Here is a 9231-nt window from a genome sequence, read left to right as displayed (position 1 = left end):
GAACTTACCACATCACAGGGAAGGAGAAAAGCTCTTCAACTAATGCCCATCACCTAATATGAAACCGGCCATGAGTTGTTTCGCTACGCCGGAGAAATTCGAAAACGGAGGTTTCACCCTGAAAACGCATCAATTGTTTTCGGTCCACACTACGCCGGAGGAATTTAAAAACGCAACAATCACCGCGCCATTTTGGAGTTGTGTTTGAGGAAAAGTCGGTCAGGGATACTCATTATCGTGACGCCGTCGTTTTCGAAAAGCTCCGTTTTCAAAATGTTTTCCGTCTACACGAAAACGAAAAGTCAGCGTTTTCAAATTCCTCCGGTTCGAAGAGCGTTTTCCAAAAGCTCCATTTTCGTGCCGGATTAGTGTGGACGGTAGGCCTAACCGTATAAACAATGCTGCGTTTTCAAATTTCTCTGGCTTAGTGTGGACGCTCCCCTAGCAAAAGCCATCTTTATGTTCAGGAATACTCTAAGGGGCCCAAACTTCCTTTCGAGACTAAGAAGTCAGTAACCTTTTCGCCTCAGGACAATTTCTAATATACTGGGAAGTGCTTTATCACGGTTCGAAGCCGTTTCCACAGCCGTAAAAATTGACTTCAATGGTTTTGACCGTTTATTTAGCAACCTTTTCGTAAATAAACATACAAAAACGAAGAAAAAATCTTAAATTAATTCATGTTCTTTTTTATTTTAGAAATACGTTTTTGATTTTTTTTTTTCATTTACTTGTAGCTTGTATAGAAACTCGTGCAAAACACAAATAAACGTGACATGTACAAAAAAAGGAGCAAATCTATTAATTTTTAAAATCATAAATTGCATTTATGATACTCATGATATTACGGTTAGAAATTATAGTTAAAAAAACGTGGGCTGTAGTTTACTCCTCAACCTTTGCTATAAGATATTGCCTATTCTATGCTACTTTTGCGTACGTTAAGGTGAGAGCATGCGAGAAGTAGGTAAGCTTGGACAAGAGATCATCAAGGTAAGAGAGTGAATCCCCCATATAGGTCCTTTATCTAAAGTAATCCCTCTTAAGTTATTTTTAAACATGGTACCCAGTTCTTCCGAGGATGTTACACGCGCGATGCCTGGACAGCCCAAGCGACTTTCTCGAAACTAAATGAAATGGCGGGAACTTCATTTTATACGTTTTGATTTCATTTCATAGCAGAGATGTTTTTTGCACTCTCAGCCGTCTTTTTGTTCGGCCGGGCCTTCGTTCGTTTTGTGCTCGTTTGGCTGTTCATTATTTGGCCGTTTATTCGGTTTTAGCGAGTTTAATTGAGCAAACTTTGAGGTTGTTCGGTAGTTAACCCAGCAAATCGACAGAGTTCAGCCAGTACGATGCGCAATATTCACATTCATGAAAAAGGTGAATGTAATAAGAATAAATTAGGATATCACACATACAAGAAGTAAAGTGGTAGCTATTTACAAACCTAAATAATATAATTTACGATTTTGAAACATTAAATTCCTGTAATTTCTACATTTCAGTTAAGTTTTTCATTTTGAGTTGAATTTGCACACGGCAGGTCCTTTCATTTTGGTGTCTCGCGTTCAACTAATTATGTTTTGTTGTTTATATTACTTATCGTAAAGAGCAACTACATCTTGCGGATGCCCAGCCAATGTATCTTTACTAAAATCCAGTCATGTTGAAGTCATATTTTATGGCCGACATAGCCCGGACTGTAAAATTTCATGTCTTACACTTTTCTTTCGATATCTTCAGCTTATTGCATGTGGTAAAGTTGCATCCTAATCGAGCACTGGCTCCGACGTCATATTTTGTGCAGGGAATCGTGCACTTAGCGAAATTAGTATAAATGTGCTAAAGATCTATCACAAATGCCGTTCTTCCATTAGCTACGTTACTCACTATCTATTCTGTTGTAGATAGTGAGTAGCCTAGCAGTGTGCAGTTAGTAACAAAATGGCAATGTCAGCATTATAAAAATCAAAAGGGGGACAAACAATAGCGTGTCAGTACTTTCAATACTTAAATTATTAAGAGCGTCAGTGTCTCCATAGTTTTGTCCATGAAGCGGTTAAAGCTTTGACTGTTTCTTGGATATTTTTGGTTTTTTCGGCTTCTTTGTTGCTTTACTGTCCTGAGCAGAAAACAAGCCGCCAGGCAATAACCCGGTAAACATTCCTTCTTCTTCCTCGCTTTCGTCTTCCGAAGTTGATTCCCACCCCTGTAATGTCGCCATAGTTGTCTGAAGATCGGTTTTGCCCGGTACTATATTCAACAGTTCAAGTTGGTGCCACATTGTGACTTCTTTCTCGACCATGAGCTGCCATTGGGCGAGAGCTTGACCGACTCCTTGGCAACCAATACAAAGCTCGCCCATCAAACGTTTTCGACCAATCAGCGGCTTGTCTTTGACGTGTATGACGAGGTTGACTTCGTCTAGGAGATCCTGCTCCACAATGAAGATCATTTCTTGTTCAAACTTTGGCTCAAGGTTTTTCTTGATCACTTTTGTTTTCTTTGTTGTAAAGACTTTTGAACCACGAACGAGGTGAAGCTTCACATATGAATCTGTGTTATAAGGTAATTTAAGGTAGAGTGTTCACATGTTAGCTGCAATAGCTAAATCCCTCCCGACACTTTAACAAAGTTTATTCATTTACTCAATCAGTCATTCATTCATTCTTTCATTCAAGACGAAAGGAAAGGAAACCAAGACGAAGAAGAAGAAGAACAACAACAACAACAAACAAACAAAAACAACAATACAGACAAGACCGGGAGAGTCATGTATTATACTTACTACAAGACACCTTCCCAGGGGAGGGTTGTAATCCTTTGCATTCCTTAACTTTGACAATAAGCTGACTATTTCCCTCAAAGTATCGCATTGATATTAGAATATCTCCTCGCTCAGCACCACGAACCTGCCAAGTAATAACAATTTTCCAAACTGTAACGCGCGTTTTATGAAGTTGCAGTACAATGTTTATCACCGCTGTTGGTGTTATATTTTTAATCAAACTTCGATGGCCCAAGAACAAGAGTTTATACAATTCAATTTGTTGTTGGTTGCTAAAATAGGTTTTGACTTTGTGAGGAGTTTTGGCGGGAAAGGGCTATATATAGCTAGCGCTGCGACCGACATGGACCGTTTCTGGCGGGAAAGCAACTGGAGGACGGATGGGGCGCATTATGGCGGGAAAAAGGCTAAAGCTGAGACAGACACAGTACGGTAGAAAAGGGACGTTGCGAAAGAAAGGTGGCATTATTATTATGTATGGCGAGAAACAACTGGGCATTGTGACACAGACAATGGGTGATATGGATGCCTTGCAGTGCAAGCCCTGAGATCCAAACACCTTAAACAAGCCGATTCACGACGATTTCCGGGAAGTTTTTTTAACAGCCATCATTTGAATCGTCACGAGACGACAATACAACAAAAAAATAGTGCGTGACTCACCGAATCAATCCATCTCAGATCTCCCTCGTACACAGTCTCCTTGCCTTTGCTCTTGAAGCTGACGTCATCGAGGTTTATCTTGTAAGAGCCAATCAAATCCCTGGTAGATATCTGATTGTAGTCACAGACGTGAAGATACATATTTTGATCGTCCACTTCTTCTTTTAGTATTTTGATGCAAACTTCATCGTTAAAGATTGGACTAAATTCATTTCTGATGTATTTTGTTCGCGGTTTACTTGAAGTCATGCGATGAAAAGGAAACATTTCTATTTCAACATACGTGTACACCGTTCCCCCGACAAACTTCATTGGAAGACTCTGACAGTGGTAAACTTTTACTCTTAGTTCAGATCTGCAAAAAGAAAAGAAGTAAATATACTTGATATACATCAGAGCGATGCTAACTTCTTGATCGATCGATTGAAAAAGTGGCTTTCGTTGGCAAGATGAAATGTTTTACAGATACTTACTTCTTATTAACCAAGTGTGAGGTCTTAACGGAAAAATCTCAAACCGAAACCTTGCGGTATTGACCGAGCGATGGCAAGGCCCAAAGTTTGAGAATTTCCCGTAAAGACCGAACGATCGAGCTTTATAAAGCTCAATAAGTTGTTTGTTATATGGCTTTTTGCTTTGTTTTTGCCGGTCCATAATCCGCCTCTGGGCATTACGGGGTAATAATTAGCCAATCAGAGCGCTAATTATATCGGCTACAAACGCAAGGCATAATAGTGAAGCTGCAAGTCCTATAACATATTCCAAAGTAGCAAACGTCTCAAACATTCGGTCGCATTGTTCTTCTAATCGAATTCTCAGTACATAAGTACACTTTGATTGTTACAGAAAACGTCGTCACTTACTGTTCTTCGTCGTAGGCAAGAGAAAACTTGATCTTTCCAAGATTTTCCTGCCAGAAATAAAATAATCTGTTAATTCGCTCACATACGGTTCGTAGAAACTGATGATCGTTCCGCTAATCTGTCCTCTAACCTTACACACACTACGAAAAAGGTTATCTCTTTCTATTTCGAGCATCTAGGGTTTAAGAATTTCTAGGTAAGTAGTTTATTGTTTAGAAACAAGCTGTAACGGTAAGTTAAAACTGAAATGATATACCTAATTCTTAGTTTCATCCGCAACACCAAACATTAAATACATGTAAACAGGGAGGGAAAGAAATCAGTATTGGTGTCTAAGAGCATGGCAGACGAGAGTAGGTCCGCAATTCGTGCTTTCTTTTGCTGTGTATTCTGGAAGATTTTTCTTTAGACTATACGGTTTCCTTGGCTGTTATTACGCACCAGTTTGTATGTCGCAAAGCAAACTTGAAAACGTCAGCTTATGTTATCAGCTTTGTTTTCTGAGTCTGAAATAATTTTAGAGATGAAAAGGATTGTTTTTGTAGGGTCTGGATAGAGCTGTGGTAATCTCGAGTGCAATTCCCCAGTCAACAGTTTCAGTCCATTATATTTCTCACCTAAGTTCTATGGAAAAAGGTTTGCCACTAACTCTTGATATTTTTCAACAAACGTTTCGGCTAATGCTTAAGCCTTCATCAGTGATATGAAGAACTTATGACATCTCCTGACCACACTTTTTCCATTTTTCAACATATTTCTCACCTATCAGAAACTTTTGCAGACCTCAGAGCTCCGCTATCACTTAACAGTTATTATTATACATTTTAGTCATCATCTGTCTTCTTATTGGCTAGAACCCTATAGTTAATTCTGGGAAACAGTGCAACCTACAGATTATTCCCTAATCTGCTGGCAGATTAGTGAATAATCTGTACGTTGCGCACGCAATTCCAAAACCAATGTCAAGTTCACGGACAGCGAAGTAAGAACATGGCTTTGTCGTTATTTTATTTAAAACATTTTGTAATAAAACAATTATTAGATTCGGTTTTTGTGATATTCGAAATAATCAAGGTCTCGGTTAGTGTTATCAGCCGAATCCGAAGGCTGAGGCTGGTAACACTTACCTCGACCTTGATTATTCCGGATATCACAAAAACCTCATCCAATAATTGTTTATTATTTTGACTGATTCTCGGGTATCAGTTAATCCCATCTACACCCTCGTCTTAGACCGGAGGAATTTAAAATCGCAACAATCACCGGTCATTTTGGATTTGTGTTCGAAAAAAAGCCGACGTTTTCAAATTCCTCCGGTTTGAGAAGCGTTTTTGAAAAGCTCCGTTTTCATGACGGATTAGTGTGGACTGTAGGCCTAACCGTAGAAATAAAGCCGCGTTTTCAAATTTCTCCGACGTAGTGTGAACGCTGCCTTAAGAACTTTACAATTGACATTAATTACTCACCAGTTTCTTTTTATCCCCCGTGGCCGGCTGGACCGCTGCTAACTCCATATCCAGCGCAGCATCGGGAAACTCCACGCTTTCCTCTTTCTTTATCAGAGCTCCAAGCTTGATCAAGGCTCTCTCCTTCGCTTCTTTGAGTCCCTTAATAGCTTGGCGGATACACAGTGCTATTATTATGACTATAACGATGGCAACCACGATTCCTACGATCATTCCAGTCTTACTTCCAGTGACAAAGGCTATTGCTGCGCCTCCGTACTTGTCGACCACTGCAAGAAAAAAAACGTATTCACTGATAAGCCATTAAGAATGAACCATGTGTTTTCCAAGGCTGTTCTATATTTAACTTGGCCATGTCGATATTTTAAAGGAGCTACGTCATGGTTTGCACATCTTGAAAAGTTTAGCCTAAATGTTTTGAGTTCGTTTGTAATCCGTGTCAATCTTCTCCATTCTTAAACCATCCTTGTTCCTTTATGATTTATTATTATCTCCTTAGTGTTTTGCTCTCTTAGTAAACAATTATTTTAAGGTTTCCTTCAATTTAAAAGTATTTTTGTACTTGGCTTGAATAACTCAAAATACCTTGACTGAGCTACACTAAAATTCTAGCTCTAATTCTAAGAACGTGTGACGTGAGTTTTGAAAATTAAATATTGGTTTTTCAAATAAGGTGGCTTTAGATTTCTTTCGACGTTTTTATTACTACATGTTCGCATTACGAGCACAAAAATATAAGCCAGAGAGTAAAGTATGCAAATAGTATGTCTCGACTCTTAAAACGCAATATCAAAGAACGTATTGTATACATTGTACAACACCTTTGAGAGATTATCACTCACAAAAGTCAACTAAGCAGTACAGTCTACCCTTGCACAAAAAGCCAAATACTAAAAAAACTCAGTGATTGTCATTTTCCATCCAAAGAAAATAAAAGTCATATTTCTTCTAATTAGCGCGAGTACAGACATCAAGTTCCTTCCTGCCAGGCGGGAAGGACATTGCACTTGAGAACGCAGACTGCTCCATAATATGATAATTAGATAAGATACCAAAATTGTAGCTCATAAACTTGAAAAATTATTTCAAATCCCTTTCAGAAGATATTGAAAGCGGGATAAGATAAACAAATTCATAATTTGCGCGCTAAAGAACAACTAGCACTGTTGTGCTAATTGGGGACACTGCTGGCAGGAGATCGGCCGCCTGGGAATTTACATTTTCGTGGCCGAGAGGTTGTAATCAAGATCACCAGGCTCGAATGAAAGATAACGGATGATATTGTGACGATAAAATCTTAAAGATTTCCTTAGCAGAATCTCTCTGATTTTAAGAAGAACTGGAAATGCTCTTGCTTAGTAAAGTGCACGTGTTCCATATTTCAAGCTATTGTTTGCAATGAGAAGGGTTCGACGCAATACTCCTTTTAACTCTAATTTGAATTCATTAAAGCCCAGCTCTGATTATCAGCTTGCAAAGGTGAACAATAGTAAATCCATTGCACTTTTGACTAAAACCATCCTCAGGCGAAACTATTCCAGGGTTTATTTCCGTTGTTTAGCTCTGAATTGTGGGTGATATGTTAAGGCAAAACGGAGTTAAGCACCAATTATTTTTTATCTAAACAGTTCCCGTCCGAGCCAACAGACTCAAAATCAACAAATTAATTTCGCTCTCAGCACAAAAGTAAAGCAATATTCAACTTACAAGTTCCATTTGTAGGGGTTAGCGTCGTTGAAAAGTTCCCCGAGACGGTCGTAGGTGATACAAGCGTGCTTTTCTCCATTTCCGCAGAAGGTATCGTCTCGTTCAGCTTGAAGTCAGTTTCCAAATTCTTGTGTTCTTGAAGCGCCTCTCGACGAACCCGCTGGCGCGTTTTTTTCTTTACACAAGAGTGCACTTCTCTGTCATTTGGAAAATTTTCACGAAACGTTTCAAAATTTTGCTGCCGTTCCTCAGCAAAGATTTCGTAGGTGAAACTGCTTTAAACACGGCGCAAAATACCAAATACTGGGTGAAGAAGCAGAATCTAAGCAACTGGAAACCTTTAGAAATATTTACGCCCCCAGGGAACTCTGACGAACGAACTTGCGCGAAAATGTAAAGTTGTTATATAGGAGGTTCAATAGGCAACTGTGTCAAAAGATAATCTCTTTTCTCTGCGGTTGGGGTCCTGCAAGATGTCGTGATAGAATCGAAAATGTTGCAGCAGGTTGTTTCTGCGTGTCTCCTGCAAGAGAAATTGATTTGAATTGAATGCAAATTTACCAGCGAGCACAGCAAAGACGACAGGAAATATATGCATGTTTTACACGCTTGATTTGTAGAACTGTCTTTGTTTTAATTAGTGTGATGTTTTATGTATAACACTTTCTAAATAAAAGACAGAATTTCAATTAAATCTTGTTTAAACAAGAAAAAAACAATACTTTTAAACTCGTGCTTAACAAACATATTTCAACACAAACGCGCTCATCTCTAAGAAGGGATATCATTTATTTATATTCTGCTTTCAAAAAAAAAAACACGAAAATAAAAACTGTGCTTCTTGATTGGCAGAAAGAACTAAAAGAATTACTTGCAAATGTTTATTCTAAAAACATTTCTTGTATTGCATTCCCTTAGCAATCAAGTAAAAATTACTAGTAATTAAAAAAAACTGTCGAATTTCATGTCCATAATCTAAAAAGTGCTATAAATGCATATAAGGCAACAGTTATTACTCAGGTTTCTCTCAGGAGGCAGGGCTTCTGTGGTCAATTGCAGTTCGGAAATCCATAGGTATTTCTACACAGAGATCGAGCATTCTCAGCAGATTCGAATGGACATTTCGCTGGAAAAATGGAAAGAATTTCTGAATGGCGGGTTTATATAGTTTTTTTTTTGTTTTTTTTTTAAAAACCGTGCCTGTCAGTCACACAACGTTCATCGGACAACTTGCAAACTCAAATCATTGAATAACATGATCGTGTGGTGTTTATGACCAAAGATCAAAATACTCAAATACTCTCGGGGGCTTTCAAATAATAACGATAATCTTTGTGGAAATTGATTATCCTTAACCGCCGGGTAGCTATTATTTGAACAACCTGCCGTGAGTCAAGATTTTTATAGTATGGCTAGGAGAATTCGTCCACTACAAAACCAAAACATTATTTAGAGTCGCTTGGCATTTCTGAAAAAATATTATCTTCATTGTGGACAAAATGTCAAAAATCGAGATTTTATAGTTTGTCTAAGCTAGTGCCTTGGACAAAAAATCGCGCGAATTTCAATATAAACTTCTCAACAGATGTCTTGCCACGAATGTCCTCCTTAGCAAAATTGGGATAATTCCATCTCCAGCTTGCCCTTTTTGTGGAGAAGCAGACGAATCTCTTGAACATCTTTTTGTAACTTGCCATTACACCAAGAAATTCTAGGCAGAAGTTATAAAATGGATGGGCAA

At 38.5% G+C, this 9231-nt stretch overlaps 1 protein-coding gene across 1 annotated transcript; it reads right to left on the bottom strand.

Annotated features, from left to right (window-relative positions):
- Positions 1-595: 595 nt before the first annotated feature.
- On the bottom strand, positions 596-8090 carry LOC110053940 (synaptotagmin-1-like). The gene is made up of 6 exons (XM_020760258.2): positions 7491-8090; positions 5784-6052; positions 4318-4364; positions 3455-3809; positions 2792-2915; positions 596-2559 (listed from the first exon to the last, which is right to left on the bottom strand). Exons 1-6 carry the CDS (start codon positions 7567-7569, stop codon positions 2063-2065), a joined length of 1371 nt encoding a protein of 456 aa, XP_020615917.1. The 5' UTR covers positions 7570-8090; the 3' UTR covers positions 596-2062.
- Positions 8091-9231: the final 1141 nt, after the last annotated feature.

This window comes from Orbicella faveolata, unplaced genomic scaffold (assembly GCF_042242905.1).
Source record: "Orbicella faveolata isolate gen_17 unplaced genomic scaffold, um_ofav_v1 contig_13, whole genome shotgun sequence".
In the NCBI taxonomy this organism is placed as follows: domain Eukaryota; kingdom Metazoa; phylum Cnidaria; class Anthozoa; order Scleractinia; family Merulinidae; genus Orbicella; species Orbicella faveolata.
The sequence above is the reverse complement of the archived record's forward strand: the minus strand, read 5'-3'. Positions and strand labels throughout refer to the sequence as shown.